Source organism: Bufo bufo, chromosome 6 (assembly GCF_905171765.1).
Source record: "Bufo bufo chromosome 6, aBufBuf1.1, whole genome shotgun sequence".
NCBI lineage: Eukaryota > Metazoa > Chordata > Amphibia > Anura > Bufonidae > Bufo > Bufo bufo.
The window spans coordinates 136,213,783-136,232,899 of NC_053394.1; the positions used below are offsets into that span (position 1 = coordinate 136,213,783).

The 19,117-nt window shown below is 46.6% G+C and overlaps 1 protein-coding gene across 1 annotated transcript; it reads right to left on the reverse strand.

Annotated features, from left to right (window-relative positions):
- Nucleotides 1-1,949: 1,949 nt before the first annotated feature.
- C6H20orf85 (chromosome 6 C20orf85 homolog) lies at nucleotides 1,950-18,194 on the reverse strand. Its single transcript, XM_040437073.1, has 4 exons — nucleotides 18,121-18,194; nucleotides 5,006-5,087; nucleotides 4,605-4,709; nucleotides 1,950-3,218 (listed from the first exon to the last, which is right to left on the reverse strand). Exons 1-4 carry the CDS (start codon nucleotides 18,189-18,191, stop codon nucleotides 3,063-3,065), a joined length of 414 nt encoding a protein of 137 aa, XP_040293007.1. The 5' UTR covers nucleotides 18,192-18,194; the 3' UTR covers nucleotides 1,950-3,062.
- Between the last annotated feature and the right edge of the window lie 923 nt (nucleotides 18,195-19,117).

Here is a 19,117-nt window from a genome sequence, read left to right on the forward strand (position 1 = left end):
TTTTTATTTTTGAAAAGCATAATTTTTTTTATGGGATTTTTTTTTTTATTGAATAAATGTTTTTTTTTTTTTTTTTTTTTTCTTTCTTTTACTACTTAATAGTCCCACAAGGGGACTATAACAGACAGCTTTTTGATTGATTTTAAAATGCAATGCACTATCCCTATAGTGCATTGCAATTTAAGGTCAGTGCTATTCTGACATTGACCAGCAGGCTATGCCAGAGAGGCGCAGCCTGCTGGAAATTACTCAAGGCTGGTCTGGGGCCTACATAAGACCCCAGCCAGCCTTCACACACATCTGCACCCCGCGATCACATTTGCAGGGTGCCAATAGGAGACAGAGGGAGTCCGCTCCCTCTGTCAGCACTTTTCATGCGGTGGGTGCCATTGCGTAAAAAAGCGGCGTCCCAGCCTAAGGTCCCTTAGTGACTGCAAACAAAGGCGTATGGGTGGTCACTAAGGGGTTAAAGGGGACATTTTTAACAAAAAATTACTTTGACTTACACTGGTCAGTCTACCCAAATGATCCCCCATTTGTGGCTCTCCAGCTATAGCAAAATATAGCCATATGAGGGCTTGTTTATTGCAGGACAAGTTATACTTTCTGATGCCACCATTTAATCTTCCATATCGTGTAGTGGGAAACTGAAAATAAATTCCAAATGGGGTGGAACTGAAAAGAATATGCAATTCTGCCACAGTTTTATGGGTTATGTTTTTACAGCATTCACTATGCGGTAAAACTGATCTGTTCCCTTCATTCTCTGGGTAGGTATAATTACAGCAATACCACATTTATATAGTTTTTCTTGTGTTTTAATACTGGGAAAAAAATAAAAACTTTGTAAATTATTTTTTTTATTGCCATTTTATAACTTCTATAACTTTTAATTTAAATCTATGGAGCTGTTTAAGGGGTTAATTTTTTGTGGGGCGATCTGTACTATTTTTTTTCCATTATGCCATTTGCCGTATTTATATTTTAATAGTACAGGCGTACTTGGAACTGAACCCAAGTTCGGGAAATGTTTTTTTACAGTACAAATTTAATGAAGTTATAACTTCGGCTCATCGGAGCCAATACGTTCTAATACTCTACGGAGCTCCTGCTCCGTACAGTATTAGAACAAAGTTTTATGTGAAACGACTTCGGATGTTTCATCCGAAGTCGATTCGCTCATCCCTACTTATGATGTTTGTTTTAAATTGTATATTTATTTTAATTTTAATTTTGGGAAAAGGGGGTGATTTGAACTTTTATATTTTTGAAAACTTTTAAAAACTTTTTGTATTTTTTTTTTAAACACTCTGGGTGACTTTAGCATGCAATTGTATTCTGTGATGGATATTTATATCACAAAGCACAGCATTCACTATATTGCAATACAGTGCTGCCACGTGCAGGCCTGTATTAGAATATACCAGTGATAGTTATCAGAACCTCAAGCAGGCTTCGGACTATTAAGGTAACGTAACAGCTTCCCTTATGTCAGCCAGGGGAGGCTGTTATGGGCACGGGAGCATGCGGCTCCCGCATCTTCACCGCTCAGATGCCGTGGTCACATTTGACCACTGCATCTGAAGGGTTAAATGTCTGCATTCGGGCTTATGGCCGATCGCAGACATTAGCCCCGGGGGCCATCTTTAAAGTGACGACTTCCACATACTTATACGGCAGAGGTTGTCGAGGGGTTAAATCTATGCTTGCTGTCAGTGTCTTGTTTAAATTCGGAGGCAGAAGACCTATACTAAGCATAGGTTCACAACTGCGTTCGGCAACTCCGGTAGTCTGTTTTGGCAGAGGGCAGACTAGAGGATTTTATATTCCACATAGCCGGACACTATAATAGGTATATTTCTGATCAAAAGCTGCCATTTATGCCGGAAACCTGCCGGATTCCTGCCAGATCCCATTATAGTGAATGGGGATCCGGTGGTGCATGGTGGTGTCTGACTATGTTGAAGGTTTGTTACAATTGCGTCCATTCAGCATAATTCTCTGTGGTCTGATACATTTGATACACACTGATACAATGTATCAATGTAGGTAAAATGTAAGACATTGTCAAGAGATTTTTGCTGCTGAAGGTTGTCTAGACTAGATACAATTGTAACAAACCTACAGTTATGTGAAATTTTTGGTCTGAACAGGTCTATTTCAATTCACTGAAATCATGGGAACACTGAAGTAGTGAAAGACAAAGTATATTAGAAAGTTTTAAAACTTTCCATTAAACAACGCTTTGCATAAAATTGGACTGGGCCTTTAAGAACCTTCCACATAAGGGGCCCCATATTCATACTTTTCTCACAGCTCCCTGCCTCCTCCATGCTATATCAAACTTGAAGGGGTTGTCCAAGATTAGAAAACATTGCCGCTTTCTTCCAAAAACAGCACCACAGCAGCCCACTAGAGCTGAGCCATTCCAGGCACAACCCATGAAGTGAATGTGGCTGTAGTGCAATACCACACACAACCTGTAGACAGCTGTGGCGCTGTTTTTGGAAGAAAACAGCCATATTTTTTCTAATTCAAGGCAATCTCTTATGTCTGCTCTGATTCTTAAGAACTGCAAGACTGAAGACAAACGTGGTCATCTCGGAGTCTCATTAAAACATTAGGCCGTCAACAAGTTAACATGAAATAATTGTGCCTGCCCCGCTGTTGCCACTTCCTTGAAAACCCATTTTCTGAATGTGTTGACTTGTAGGATGGAAGTGTTAAACTCTCCGCCTGGAGCCTCACTTCAATCAGCATAAAGCTGCACTAACCTTTAATGCCATAATGTAAATAGCGGGATACTAGGCTGGAGGCGAGGCGCCCGTAAATCAGGTTTTCCGCTACAATGTTTGCTCTCGTTGCTCACTCTCTATGCAGATTTTTAACATTTACTCATCTCCTCCAGTGTTTTTTTCCCCATCTTGCTGCAGAACAAGCAAAAAAAATAAAAAATTTACAAAAATTAAACTTTTTGACTTTTTATGGCCTCAGTTTATTCCACAACTGTTACAGTGTTTCCATTTGGCCTTGGTGGGGGGCAAGGCAGAAAACTGATACATTCAGGCGATCCCTTCGGCCGGCCAGTTCATGCTTTTGCAAAAATCACCCTTAAGGTACCGGGTTCTGCCGTAACGTTCCAGTTGCAGGTTTGGGACAGTTGATCTCCAGCCTATCAGGCCTTGGGTTGTTTGAGGGAGGGCAGGAGATGGCTCAACCTGGAGAGGAAAATAAGATTTTAAGGACATTTATACACATAAAGAGTAAGGGGGTTGGCCACATTTCTTTTTTTTTTTTTAGCAACCTCCCTCTTGGCAGACCTGCAAAGGGAAGCATACTTTCCTGCTCTCTGCCGCTGGGTCGCAACTTCTTCGTTCCTGCAGAGGTGATCTGGTCCACTTACATAATGTGCCCATCATAACATAAAAGGAGAAGGTCACCGCTGCAGCCGGAGATTGGCTGCAGCAGAGTCAAAGCAGATGTTGACAGTGGGGATCCGAGTGAGGCAACCAAGGCTGGGGAGCGAAGGAGCCAGGACACAGCACCACTGGTATGTGTGTTTGCAGATCTGCCCAGGTTTTCCAAACAACCCCCAATAGATGGCCAACCCCTTTACCATTGTAGAATTAAAAATTTCTTAAGATATTTTGTGTTTTAATTCTTAACATTTCAAAGGGGTTCTTGGGGACTTGTAGATTGATGGCCCATTCTTAGGCTACTTTCACATTTGCGGTAGTCTTTTCCGGCAGGCTGTTCTGGCGGGACAGCCTGCGCGATCCGTGCTACCGCAAGTCCACCGTGCCGCCGGAAGTCCGCTCCGGCCACATTCACTATATCGAAAAGAAAGGGGGTCCGGCCGCAAACATGCCGAGAGGCAGCTGGACAAAAACCGCAGCATGTTGTAGTTTTATCCTGGCCGCCTCTCGGCATGTTTACCGTGCTGCGGCCGGACCTCCAGCCTGCCCCCATTATAGTGAATGGGCCGGAGCGGACTTCTGCCAGCACGGTGGACGTGTGGTAGCATGGATCCGGAAGGCTGTTCACCTACCGGAACAGCCTCTAGGAAAAGGCTACCGCAAATGTGAAAGTAGCCTTATTAGTCATCAATATTAAAGCAGTGGAAGTCTGACTCCCGGCAGTTGAGTGAATGGAGCAGCAGTGGACGGAACTGTGTGGTTCCGGTGCCTATTTCCGATGCCGGGGGTACTACAGAACAACTTATCAGCAGAGATGCTGGGAGTTGGAGTTGATCTGATATTGATGACCTACCTCAAGGAAATGCAAAAATCTTGGATCACCCCTTTTAGAATCTCTGCTTGCTATCAGTGATTGATAACATTTTAATATACAATATATCAGTGCAGGAAAACGTATTGGTGTGGAATACACCGTTTAGTTCACAGAGGATTGCCTAGACTGGACTCAATTGTAACTAACCCTCAGAACTGAGATTCGGGAGACAGGTTTTCACCCTCTGGACTTAAAAAAGAGTGCTCCCATTCACTGGCAAAGAGCAGAGATCTTGAAAAGGGGGTTTAGGTTGTTTGCCCTGCCATGTTTCATGACTACTCCATTGACTAAGTAGTCTGTATTAAGGTTCCTACCTTTATGTACTGTTCCATTGGGGTGACTGTCCGAACCTTCATGTGGCCATGAACTTTTATTTGTTGCACCGCCTCCTTTGCTTCCATGACATTTTCAGCACTCAGCTGTAAGAAGAAGTTGGTCATTTTTCAATGGTGGCCCACTGTGGAGCAACGTTCTATAAACATGGGACCCTCTACTCTGTGAGCTCCCTCAGCCAGTCAGCAGAGCAGAGTAGGGGTCAGATGACTCTCTATTCAGTCTCACGAAAAAGAAGGTTCAGAGGGGCATTTAGTGGGCTCCCCTTCACTCAGCTTGTATAGGACATCATACATAGGTCTTTATATAAATAATACCAATGCTAGTGATGCGTTCCTTTAAAGATCAGGACCTCTTTCCTACTGTGCCCTATAAAATATACCTTATTGTAGGGTGTAGTGAAGAACCCCCAGTTTTCTGGCCACATCTTGGTGGTTTCCAGCTCTTTTTTCACATGCGCCTTCCTAAACACACACAAAACAGAACATTAAGTTTTACAAAAAAATTTCACCATTTTCACAAATTGTGTGGAGAAGGGACTCACTCTTAGGTGTCAGTCAGAGGTTTGTAATGTGGGCGGATTTTAGTGTCCATATTATAGCTTCAAATTGTAGCCTAATGGTTGATCTAATTACCTAAACTAACAGCAACATAGACATTTATAATGCTGTAAATTTGGATCATTAGACCTGTGGTCGGGACAGAATTTTCGGTTGTAATATGGACGCTAAAATACACACGCATTTTGGCTGTCTGAATGAGACTTTAAGACCCTGCATCTGATAATTATTCAGCAAAGGGGACTGGATTGAACATTGACATGGATTGGTGTATGTGTAAGGACCATAAATAAATAGTTTCTGCATGAGGTCCTCCAGTAAGCTGATTCTGTGCTTATTTGGGGGAAACCTCATCTCTATTGTCTCCATATGGAAAGGGGCTGTCCAATCCCTTTCCATATGGAGCGCAGTGTATCTGCAGTCGCATCGGTGATTCACCTGACCAGTGTCATTGAGATGAGACCAAGTAATGAGATACAATCAAATCTGTCTACAGCTTGCAATCCTCGCCCTAAATTATTCATGACAGTAAATCACACAATCCTGTGGCCCACTCCTGCACTCAGTATACAGGATTGTACCTGCAGGCGCTCCATATGTGCTTGTACTGTGTACTCAGACTCATATATATATATATACACACACACACACACAGTTGTGTTCAAAACAATAGCAGTGTGTTTCTTTAAAAAGAAAAATATATCAAATTTGTGTTGTTCCTCTAAAAAAATTGAAGAGTGAATATTAGACTGTTCAAAAAAAATAGCAGTCTTTGTATTCTTCTTTACAAACTCAAACATTTACTATATAAACTGAAAAATGTTTGAAGATTTTGCTTTCCTTTGAATCACTTAACTAATATTTAGTTGTATAACCACTGTTTCTGAGAACTCCTGTACATCTGTGTTGCATGGAGTCAACCACCTTCTGGCTCCTGTGAACAGGTATTCCAGCCCAGGATGATTGGACCACATTCCACAGTTCTTCTCTATTTCTTGGTTTTGCCTCAGAAACTGCATTTTTGATGTCACCCACAAGTTTTCTATTGGATTAAGATCCGGGGATTGGGCTGACCACTCCATAACGTCAATCTTATGGTCTGGAACCAAGATGTTGCACTTTTACTGGTGTGTTTTTGGTCGTTGTCTTGTTGGAACACCCATTTCAAGGGCATTTCCTCTTCAGCATAAGGCAGCATGACCTCTTCAAGTATTCTGATGTATTCAAACTGATCCATGATCCCTGGTATGCAATAAATAGGCCCAACACCTTAGTATGAGAAACATCCCCATATCATGATGCTTGCGCCACCATGCTTCACTGTCTTCACAGTGTACTGTGGCTTGAGTTCAGTGTTTGGGGGGTCGTCTGACAAACTGTCTCCGGCCACTAGACCCAAAAAGAACAATCTTACTTTCATCAGTCCACAAAATGTCTCTTTAGGCCGGTCAATGTGCTCTTTGGCAAATTGTAACCTCTTCAGCACATGTCTTTTTTTTCAACAGTGGGACTTTGCGGGGGCTTCTTGCAGATAGCTTGGCTTCACATAGGCGTCTTCTAATTTTAACAGTACTCACAGGTAACTTTAGACCTTCTTTGATCTTCCTGGAGCTGATTGTTGGCTGAGTCCTTGGCATTTTGGCTATTCTTCTATCCATTCGAATAGTAGTTTTTCACTTTCTTTCACGTCTTTCAGGTTTTGGTTGCCATTTTAAAGCATTTGCGATCATTTTAGCTGCATTTTCTGCACTTCTTTATATGTTTTCCCCTCTCCAATCAACTTTTTAATCAAGGTACGCTGTTCTTCTGAACAATGTCTGGAACGCCCCGCTTTCCTCAGAATTTCAGAGAGAAATGCACTGTAACCAGCATGTACAACATTTGCTGCCTTCCTTCCTTAAATAATAGCAATAGTTGCCACCTGTTTATCAAAGAATGAATGACCTCACTCATTGAACTCCACACTGCTATTATTTTGAACATGCCCCTTTCAATAAGTGATTGAATTACAGAGAATCAGCAGCATACATGTCATGACTGTTGGGTCTGTTGGGTTTCTATTACTCTACTACACCTGCTAGTAAATTATTTGCCATGTATAAATATAATTTCTACCAAAAACAGTGATTGAGCAGGTTAGTGATGTCTGACTGCTATTATTTTGAACACAACTGTATATGATGCTTGAAAATGGCTGCATTGAGCAGCTGAAACATTGCTGCTATTGGGTGAATACAACTTGGACCTTTTGGAGTGCTGCCTTCTCCTTGTACATTTATCGTCTGGTAAGAATCTGGATTTTGTCTCTGTGGAGGCGTGCACCCTATCTTTATTCATTTTTTATTTTTTTTATCATTTTCTTCTTACATTTTGTGCAGTGTTTCTCTAACTGTGTTTTTGGACGTTTTCTGTGACGGTGGAGTCCTGATCCGGAGCAGTTGGGAGGAGATTGAGAAGCCGCGAGATGAAGGACCTCCCCTGTGGCATGATCTTTAAGGTACATGTAAGGAATCCTAACAGGGACTGGAGCTCCTGCCTGGACAAAACTCCAGAAGAGGCCGCGGAGGAAACGGCGGACTTGATCTTGGCCAGCTTGGCCGCGGGGAGGCTGGCCTCCATGCGGACCGAGTCCAGAGTAATGCCCAAGAAGGTAACCCCAGTGCCTGGACCCTCTGTCTTGGCGGATGCCACCGGGACCTCGAGCCTGGCGAACAGCTGGAGCAAGTTCTCCAAACCTGATGGGGGCCCCTGGGGCCTCTCGATGATTAGGAAGTCATCCAAGTAATGAATGACCATGTCCATCCCCCCATGATGGACAAGGATCCAGTGTAGGGCACAGGCGAACTTGTCGAACAACCACGGGCTGCTTTTGGATCCAAATGTGAGGCGGTTAGCAAAATAAAACCCGTCTGCCCAATGCAACCCATAATACTGCCATAACTGAGGAAGGATGGGGAGTAGCTTGAAGGCGTCCGCGATGTCGGCCTTGGCCAACCAAGCCCCTTCCCCAGCCAGCAGGATGAACTGAATGGCCTCGTCAATGGATGAATAGGACATCGAGAATTCCCCTGATGGGATCAGGGAGTTGAGACTGGGGATCGGCGACATGTGTGGAGCAGACAAGTCGTATATCAGACGCTTTTTATTTGATGCTTGTTTGGAGACTAGACCAATGGGATTGATCTTCCACTCGGCAAAGGGAATGGTTTCAAACGGGCCTAGCAGGAACCCTTTGCGAACCTGGTCCCGCAACAGAGTGGCCACCGCTTCCGGATCCTGCATGGCCGACTGTAGGTTCCTTCCTTCCCAGGAAACCTGAGGGAGGGCAATGAATCCTGTATTGAAACCCTTCTCGAAACCTGTGATGAGGAACTCCACTGACTGGCGATCGGGGTGATCCCGCAACAGGATGCCCAAGAGCTCGACGTTGATGTCGGTCAGTCATAGAGCCTTACGTTGCCTCTTCGGGCAGCTGGAGCGGGGGTGGGCCCTGAAGCAAAAGGGAACACACATGCAAAGCTCTACAACTGTTGAAACCACAGCCCCCGGCATTAAAGTTGTTGCAGACCTGACTCTGGCCTAAGAAAGTAATGGGCCTGCCCAGCTTGTCGGTGGAACCCTGGGACCGTTGCGTGCCAGAGGGGCCTGGCTGGGAGCCTTCTCGGGCCGGGGTGGGAAGATTGGGGCACCAGTCGGCCGTGTGCTGGATGGACTGGCATGCAGCGCACGTGGGGGGCTGTAACCCGGCAAAATGGCGGCAGAACAGCTCCATGTCCAAGTTCGCCCAGTCCGTGATGAACTGGAACTGAGCGGAGCGAGGGCGGCTGCCGCTTTGGCTGAAAAAGACCTGTGGTAGTCGTAGAAGTTCTTACCCCCGTATTTGTAACCCAAGTCGGTGACTTGGTATAGGTAGGAGTCCAGCTCCTCACGTCTGTGTGGCTGGACGCCGCAGATGGTATCCCGGTAGAGGCTGAATGCCAGGACAAACTCGGGGACCGACAGTTTTCGGTTCAGGCGGGTATCCTTGGCCCGCAGGACCACCGAGACCTCCCCGCAGTTGATGACTTTATTCTCCGATACGTCTTGTGACGCAATGAGAATGGACGCCAGGTTGACGTCCCTCCCCGCCAGGATGTCCCTTTTAAGGTTTTCTGGAATGTAGTGCGAGGGGGCAATCTGGGGTCTGACACGGACCGTACCTGGCGCCAAATCCTGGGACGTAGACGGCAAGACCGGAAGGGCTGGAGAAGGCAGGGCCGGAGGAGGCCGGGACTCCCACTCCCCCATCCTAGTCTGGATATCCGCGACCGAACCTGCCAGACTGGCGATGGTGGCCTGCAACTGCAGGAGGGTCAGCTGGATCGATGAGGGAGAAGGCTCCTCACTTGAACCCGATGGTGCCGTCATCAGGAGCCGGTACAGCTCCGCTTTTCTCGCGGTGGCAGGATGGTGAATCCCTCTTCGTCTGAGCTCTGCTATCAGTTTCGGAATGGTCCAGCTCCTCAGGGAGGGGTTGCTGGCGCGGCCTGACACGGAGGTTCCGGGCAAGGACAGATTATCCTCCGACTCAGGGACCTGCGACATCTTCAAGCTGCATGGAGGAGGTATGAAGGTGACAGATGAGACTTCCTTCCCCCTCCCCCGGGTGCCCGACCGAGAGCTACAGGGGAAAGTAGTTTCTCTTGACCGAATAGCGTTGTCCGCTACTTACCTTAAACGAAAGGGACCACGCTACCGACTTCTGTATTGAGGCAGAGACCTATGAACGGGAGCTCATGACAACGAATAGCTAACGCAGCGACAGGTCGTAGCACAGCCTTGTGGCTGTATCTTACCTGAACCGGGAAAATAGGCGCAACGACCGTGGTTTGCTTGTAGCTCTGGTGGACGCGGCCCTGCTTACGAAAAAAGATAAGCCGTGTTTTACCGATGCATGGCGAGGGACGCGACCTGCTGGTCCCTTAGTCAGTGAACAAAAAACACCTGAGCGATTCAGGGAGATATTGCCCTGAGTGGTTCAAGGCGACACTGTCACGGGTGATACAGGGAGACCTTGACCCTGAGCGATTCAGGGAACCATTGCACCCGAGCGATTCAGGGAACCATTGCACCCGAGCGATTCAGGGAACCATTGCGCCTGAGCGATTCAGGGAACCATTGCGCCTGAGCGATTCAGGGAACCATTGCGCCTGAGCGATTCAGGGAACCATTGCGCCTGAGCGATTCAGGGAACCATTGCGCCTGAGCGATTCAGGGAACCATTGCGCCTGAGCGATTCAGGGAACCATTGCGCCTGAGCGATTCAGGGAATCATTGCACCTGAGCGATTCAGGGAACCATTGCGCCTGAGCGATTCAGGGAACCATTGCGCCTGAGCGATTCAGGGAACCATTGCGCCTGAGCGATTCAGGGAATCATTGCACCTGAGCGATTCAGGGAACCATTGCACCTGAGCGATTCAGGGAACCATTTGCGCCCGATAGAATCATGAACAATAGCACCAGTGTGACTTACGGAACATTTGCACCTGAGCGAATCCGAAAACATTGCACGTGAGTAAACAGGAAAACATTGCACATCAGTGAATCAGGAAACATTGCACATGAGTGAATCAAGGGACATCCCTTGGTGACACCTGGACGAATTGTACCTGAGCGATTCAGGGAAGACATTGCGCCTGAGCGATTCAGGGAAGACATTGCGCCGGAGCGAATCAGGGAAGACATCGCGCAGGAGCGAATCAGGGAAGACATCGGGCCGGAGCGAATCAGGGAAGACATCGTGCAGGAGCGAATCAGGGAAGACATGCACCTGAGCGATTCAGGGAAGACATTGCGCCTGAGCGATTCAGGGAAGACATTGCGCCTGAGCGATTCAGGGAAGACATTGCGCCTGAGCGATTCAGGGAAGACATTGCGCCTGAGCGATTCAGGGAAGACATTGCGCCTGAGCCAATCCCGGGAAGACATTGCGCTTGAGCGATTCAGGGAAGACATCTGCGCCTGAGTGATTCAGGGAAGACATTTGCGCCTGAGCGATTCAGGGAAACAATTGCCCCCGAGCGACCCAGGGAAACAACCGCGCCTGAGCGACTCAGGGAAGACACCGCGTCTGACTAACTCGAGGCAGACATTGTACCCGAGTGATTACAGGAAGACACTGGTTCAGGAATGCAGGGAAACTCGCAACAGGGTGGCCGGGAACCCCACCCACAGAGTGGCCCGGGTAGGGGGAATGCTGTTGCCTCCGGTGCCCAGCCTCCCATAGGATCAAAGGTTCCCCTTTAAATTATAAAAAAAAATTTTCAGTGTTTAAGCGGCAATTATGAACTTGCAGTCTGACATGAAATGTATCTCCCCGCGCGGCTCACGCAGTTCTTACACTTGCTGGCAACAAAACTTTAGACAGAGGGCGCATATTATGGCAACATAACACTTCCCTAACGACCGTCCGCCTTGAGGCGTATGACCCAGGGAGATGAGGCCTACTGATTCAACCCCTGATCCCCCTGACACACACGCCGCCAAGCATCCGGGCCCACAAACCGCGCGCGGGGGGGGGGGGGGACCGCAGCCGCCGTGCTGTCGGCTCCCCCCTCACCCCACGGCATGACACCACAGACACTGGGAACCGGGCAGCTGCTGCGCCGTCAGCCCCCCCCCACATGATGACCGCTGGTATGCTTCTCACATGGCGCTCACCGAGCCGCGTGGTGCCCATGCGAATCGCCGCGTGCATGGCGGCGCTGCCGCAGCTGTAGAGCGGGGACCAGCAGCCGCCGCGCTGTCAGCTCCCCCCCCTGGATGCGACGGAGCTGCCGGTGGTTGACGGTGGTACGAGGTATGAGGTGCCGGTGGCAAGGCGTGTCTGGCCGGGCCGCAGAGCGGTGATACTCACGACAGGTGATGCTGCTGCTGGAGACACGCACGGGATGACGGACCGACGGAGACGCGACCGGAAGTGACGTCAGGCTCTGGATGCTGCAGAAGCAAGAACCGGGCGCCCTTTCTGCTTGTGGGAGGGGGTTTAAATAGGGTAAGTGCGCCCCCTCCCACAATTACAGACTGCAAGCAGCCTTCAATACATATATATATATATATATATATATAAAGTAGAAAAGATGGGCAGCACTCCAAAAAGTAAAAAATACAAAAGTCTTTATTTTCTTTCGGCTACACAGCTGTTCAGTCCCAATCCCTTGAGTTCCCTTCGCATTGTGCTTGTGGAAATGATCTTACTTTCACTATTAAACATAGCCCTGAGTTCTACTGTTGTTTTTCTTCAATTTGACTTCACCAAACGTTTAAGTGATCGCCAATCACGATCATTCAGGATTTTTTTCCAGCCACATTTCTTCCTCGAATACGATGGATCCCCACATTATTCTTCCAGTTTTTAATAATGCGTTGGACAGTTCTTAAACCAATTTGAGTAGTTTCTGCAATCTCCTTAGATGTTTTCTTTACTTGATGCATGCCAATGATTTGACCCTTCTCAAACAAACATCTTTTCTATGACCACGAGATATGTCTTTCGACATGGTTGTTTAAGAAATGAGAAGCAACTCATTGCACCAGTTGGGGTTAAATGACTTGTTTCCAGCTGAAAGATAATCGCCCATGCAGTAATTATCCAATAGGAGGCTCATAACTATTTGCTTAGTTAAATCCAGGTGGCAACTTTTTTTTTGGACAGGCAGTGTATAAAATATATATATATATATATATATATATATATATATATATATATATATATATACACAGTACAGACCAAAAGTTTGGACACACCTTCTCATTCAAAGAGTTTTCTTTATTTTCATGACTATGAAGGCATCAAAACTATGAATTAACACATGTGGAATTATATACATAACAAACAAGTGTGAACAACTGAAAATATGTCATATTCTAGGTTCTTCAAAGTAGCCACCTTTTGCTTTGATTACTGCTTTGCACACTCTTGGTATTCTCTTGATGAGCTTCAAGAGGTAGTCCCCTGAAATGGTCTTCCAACAGTCTTGAAGGAGTTCCCAGAGATGCTTAGCACTTGTTAGCCCTTTTGCCTTCACTCTGCGGTCCAGCTCACCCCAAACCATCTCGATTGGGTTCAGGTCCGGTGACTGTGGAGGCCAGGTCATCTGGCGCAGCACCCCATCACTGTCCTTCATGGTCAAATAGCCCTTACTTTCAAAGTTTTCCCAATTTTTCGGCTGACTGACTGACCTTCATTTCTTAAAGTAATGATGGCCATTCGTTTTTCTTTACTTAGCTGCTTTTTTCTTGCCATAATACAAATTCTAACAGTCTATTCAGTAGGACTATCAGCTGTGTATCCACCTGACTCCTCCTCAACGCCACTGATGGTCCCAACCCCATTTATAAGGCAAGAAATCCCACTTATTAAACCTGACAGGGCACACCTATGAAGTGAAAACCATTTCAGGGGACTACCTCTTGAAGCTCATCAAGAGAATGCCAAGAGTGTGCAAAGCAGTAATCCAAGCAAAAGGTGGCTACTTTGAAGAACCTAGAATATGACATATTTTCAGTTGTTTCACACTTGTTTGTTATGTATATAATTCCACATGTGTTAATTCATAGTTTTGATGCCTTCAGTGTGAATCTACAATTTTCATAGTCATGAAAATAAAGAAAACTCTTTGAATGAGAAGGTGTGTGCAAACTTTTGGTCTGTACTGTGTATATATATATTATATATACACACACACACACACACACACACACACATATCCACACAACCTGGGGGCACTTAGGTATACATGTATGTATGTGTATGTATATATATATATATATATATATATATATACACACACACACATCCCCACACATATTTTGGGCCCATACTGGCCATACAAGACCAATATACAGTACAGACCAAAAGTTTGGACACACCTTCTGATTCAAAGAGTTTTCTTTATTTTCACAAGTAAAAAAATTGTAGAATATAACAAATATTCGAATTCGCAAATATTCGCCCAATATTCTACAAAATATTCGCGAAATATCGCGAATTCAAATATGACCCCTGCCGCTCATCACTATTGGGTAGCACAGCATGCACAGTATTGGGGAAAGCAGGATGGGGTGTTCAGATGTGAGAGGATGATTGAAAAGTAGGAACTGTGTGATCAACTTTGCAGAGATGAGACATGGCTGAAAGAAGGCATCTTGATGGTCTGGTCAGAATGGAGAAGATGAGAAAAGAGAGTTTCTATATCACTGAAGATGTCACTGGATGTAAGAGGTATGTAATGCTGTGTTCTCCTATAAGGCCCCTTTCACACGAGGAAGTTTTCCGCGCGGGTGCATTGCGTGACGTGAACGCATTGCACCCGCACTGAATCCGGACCTATTCATTTCTATGGGGCTGTGCACATGAGCGGTGATTTTCACGCATCACTTGTGCGTTGCGTCAAAATCACAGCATGTTCTATATTCCGCGTTTTTCACGCAACGCAGGCCCCATAGAATTTTCACGCACGGTTGCGTTTTCACGCACGGTTGCTAGGAGATGGGGAACTGATCTAACATGGTTATAAGGGAAAATAATAGCATTCTTAATACAGAATGCTTAGTAAAATAGGGCTGGAGGGGTTAAAAAAATGAAAAAATAATTTAACTCACCTTAATCCACTTGTTCGCGCAGCCCGGCTTCTCTTCTGTCTTCATCTTTGCTGTGCAGTAGGAAAAGGACCTGTGGTGACGTCACTGCGCTCATCATATGGTCGGTCACATGAACCATCACCATGGTAAAAGATCATGTGATGGACCATGTGATGAGCGCAGTGACATCATCAAAGGTCCTATTCCTCAAAGAAGAAGACAGAAGAGAAGCCGGGCTGCGCGAACAAGTGGATTAAGGTGAGTTAAATTTTTTTGAATTTTTTTTTAACCCCTCCAGCCCTATTTTACTAAGCATTCTGTATTAAGAATGCTATTATTTCCCCTTATAACCATGTTATAAGGGGAAATAATACAATCTACACAACACCTAACCCAAACCCGAACTTCGGTGAAGAAGTTCGGGTCTGGGTACTAAACATGCAGATTTTTCTCACGCGCGTGCAAAACGCATTACAATCTTGCATTTTCCCGCGACACACCCGCATCTTATCCGGGCCAAAAACATGACGCCCGTGTGAAAGAGGCCTAACCCTAAGTTCAAACTTGCGCATTTTACAGCGCGTTCCTACGCGCTGTAAAACGCTCAACAAGGAGAAACCAATGTTTCCCTATGGGAATGGTTCTCAACTGGGCGTTTACAGCGCGTACGATCGCGCTGTAAAACGCCCGACGTTCAAAAAAGTTGAGCTTCTTTGGGGCGTTTTGGGGCGTTTTGTCGCGCGTTCCCGTACATAGACTTTCGGGAACGCGCGACAATGGGCGTTCGCTTGTCTCTGTATGCGCGATTGTAAACGCCGGTACAATCGCGCATACAGAGCGCTCCATCGCGAACGCTCAGGTCTGAACCCAGGGTAACACTTTCTCCTGAACTAATGTTAGGCTACTTTCACACTTGCGTTGTTCTTTTCCGGCATAGAGTTCCGTCACAGGGGCTCTATACCGGAAAAGAACTGATCAGGTATGTCCCCATGCATTCTGAATGGAGAGTAATCCGTTCAGTTTGCATCAGTATGTCTTCAGTTCAGTCGTTTTGACTGATCAGGCAAAAGAGAAAACCGTAGCATGCTACGGTTTTATCTCCGGCTAAAAAAACTGAAGACTTGCCTGAATGCCGGATCAGGCATTTTTTCCCATAGGAATGTATTAGTGCCAGATCCGGCATTCAGAATACCGGAATGCCGGATCCGTCCTTCCGGTATGCGCATGCGCAGACTGAAAAAAAGGTGAAAAAATAAATGCCGGATCCGTTTTTGCCGGATGACACCGGAAAGACGGATCCGGCATTTCAATGCATTTTTTCGACTGATCAGGCATTTTTAAGACTGATCAGGATCCTGATCAGTCTTAGGGCTCTTTCACACTTGCGTTATTGTCTTCCGGCATAGAGTTCCGTCGTCGGGACTCTATGCCGGAAGAATACTGATCAGGATTATCCTAATGCATTCTGAATGGAGAGTAATCCGTTCAGGATGCATCAGGATGTCTTCAGTTCCGGTACGGAACGTTTTTTGGCCGGAGAAAATACCGCAGCATGCTGCGCTTTTTGCTCCGGCCAAAAATCCTGAAGACTTGCCGCAACGCCGGATCCGGGATCAATGCCCATTGAAAGGCATTGATCCGGATCCGGCCTTAAGCTAAACGTCGTTTCGGCGCATTGCCGGACCCGACGTTTAGCTTTTTCTGAATAGTTACCATGGCTACCGGGACGCTAAAGTCCTGACAGCCATGGTAAGTGTAGCGGGGAGCGGGGGAGCAGCATACTTACCGTCCGTGCGGCTCCCCGGGCGCTCCAGAGTGACGTCAGGGCGCCCCAAGCGCATGGATCACGTCATCCATGCGCATGGGGCGCTCTGACGTCATTCTGGAGCGCCCGGGGAGCCGCACGGACTGTAAGTATACCGCTCCCCCGCTCCCCGCTCCTACTATGGCAACCAGGACTTTAATAGCGTCCTGGGTGCCATAGTAACACTGAAAGCATTTGGAAGACGGTTCCGTCTTCAAATGCTTTCAGTACACTTGCGTTGTTACGGATCCGGCAGGCACCTCCGGCAACGGAAGTGCATGCCGGATCCCAACAACGCAAGTGTGAAAGAGGCCTTACTAATGCCATCAGTTAGCATACATTTTGCCTGATCCGGCATGCAGTTCCGGCGACGGAACTGCTTGCCGGATCTCTCTGCCGCAAGTGTGAAAGTAGCCTTAGCTGGTCATTTTGTGGCTGGGATGAAATGCAGTGGAAATAGGGTTTTTGTAATTATATTAATTTTCATGGCAAGAAACGACTTTGCAATCAATTGCAAATCATCTGATCATTCTTCATAACAATCCGGAGTTAATGCAAATTGCAAAAACAAACAAACAACTGAAGCAGCAAACTTTGTGAAGGCCAAAATTTGTCAGTCTCCAAACATTTTGCCACGACTGTATATATTATAGATACAACCTCAGCTATACAGACTACATACATACTACCTGATCTATATGTTATATACATATACCCTGCTCTGTGTAAACCCACTATATATGTTTATATAACTGTGTACACAATCCTATCTCACTGCTGTGTGTACAAACTAATTACACATATTAGGGTCCATTCACACATCAGTATTTTGTAATCCGCATCCGTTCCGCAAATTTGCGGAATGGAATGCAGACCCATTCATTTCAATGGCCCCGCAAAAAATGCGGACAGCACTCAGTGTGCTGTCCGCATCAGTTGTTCCGTTATGCGGATCCACAAAAAAAAAAAAAAATAGAGCTTGTCCTACCTTTGTACGCAGAATGCGGTTCATGATCCCATTGTAGTCAATGGGTCCGCAAAAATACGGATAACATGCAGAGTGCATCAATATGTCATCCGTAGTTGCGGATCCGTTTCCAGGAAATAGAAAAAAATATGTTTAAGTGCCCTAGCGACATATATCCCTCCTTCCGTTTTTTTTTGCGGAAAAACAGAATAGATGCGGATTTCCAATTGGTAAAAGCGGAAGGTTTTTGCGGAAACACGGAGCCGCAAAAAACGGAACGGAAATCTGGAAAAGAAAAATACTGACGTGTGAATGGACCCTTACATGCACTGTGAACACATATTATGCAATATACCACACACACACACACTATATCCTTATTATATACCCTGTATAAATACATTGTATACCCTGAGTACTGTATACATATTATACTACCCATGTACACTCATTATATACATATTACCTGATCTGTGTATACACCATTATATACATACCCCCCCGACCCATTATGTACACAGATAAGAGGCAGCAGTATGTTACCAGATCATGTCCTGGGCCACAGGATTGCTGTGTTTGCCCTGCTGGGAGCCGTGCTGCGGGGCGGCTGCCATGTCTCTGTATACACAGCTCCTCTACAGAGTTACAGCTGATTGATGTTTGCCTGTAGCCAAGTAACCGGATTGTGGTGGTGACATCACACAGGAGGGGCAGCAGCTCCAGGTTATTATCCATGAAGCTTTATTACAGGTCATGAGGTAGTATACAGGAGGCGTACAGAGTGCACATAAATCGCCCCTGGATAGTATTAGTATACATAATATATAGTACATAGCTATTGCAAAGGGAAAGTGGAGTAACCAATCAGATGACTCCTTTCATATTCTGAAGAACCACTGAAAAATGAGAGCTGAAAGCTGTTTGGTTGCTAGTGGTGACTGCTATACTTTCCCTTTGCATCAGTTTTGATAAACCTCTTCCCCAGTGGATGCTTAAAGGGGATGTCTCACTTCAGCAAATGGCATTTATCATGCAGACAAAGCTAGGGCTCATGCACACGGCCGTGCCCATATTGCGGCCTGCAAACAGCGGGTCCGCAATACACGGGCACAGGCCGTGTGCCCCCTACATCACGGATACAGACCCACTTACTTGAATGGGCCCGCAATCCGGAAGGTCGGTGTGGAACGGAGGCACGCCGGAGTGCTTCCGTGGGGTTTCTCTCTGTGCCTCCGCACTGCAAAAAAGTAAGTGAATCGGTCCACGATCCGCATGCGGCGGCCCTACGGTCAGTGACCGTGCACAGGGCCGTTTCTAGGGGCGGGCGGGGCGGGCGGGCCGGGCGGCCGCCCGGGGCGCTGTCAGAAGGGGGGAGCCGGCAGGGGCGCCCTCTTGTCGTTTCCAATTCTCTGCCTGTTATTACTTATGTGCCGTGCGCCTTGGCTCCCTCCCTCTGAGATCTCGCCTGCCCTGCGACCTACGCCCGAGTGCCGAGTCCTCCTCTCACTGTTATCTACAGTGTCCACAGCTCCGGTACCTG

Bases quoted from the DNA above. Each gene is read 5' to 3' on its own strand.
- C6H20orf85 (XM_040437073.1), bottom strand. From the start codon at position 18,191: ATGGCAGCCGCCCCGCAGCACGGCTCCCAGCAGGGCAAACACAGCAAT. The intron at 5,088-18,120 runs GTAACATACTGC...GTGTGTGTTTAG, and splicing joins GTGGCCCAGGACATGATCTG to GAAGGCGCATGTGAAAAAAG. The intron at 3,219-4,604 runs GTAGGAACCTTA...TTTCCTCTCCAG, and splicing joins CAATGGAACAGTACATAAAG to GTTGAGCCATCTCCTGCCCT.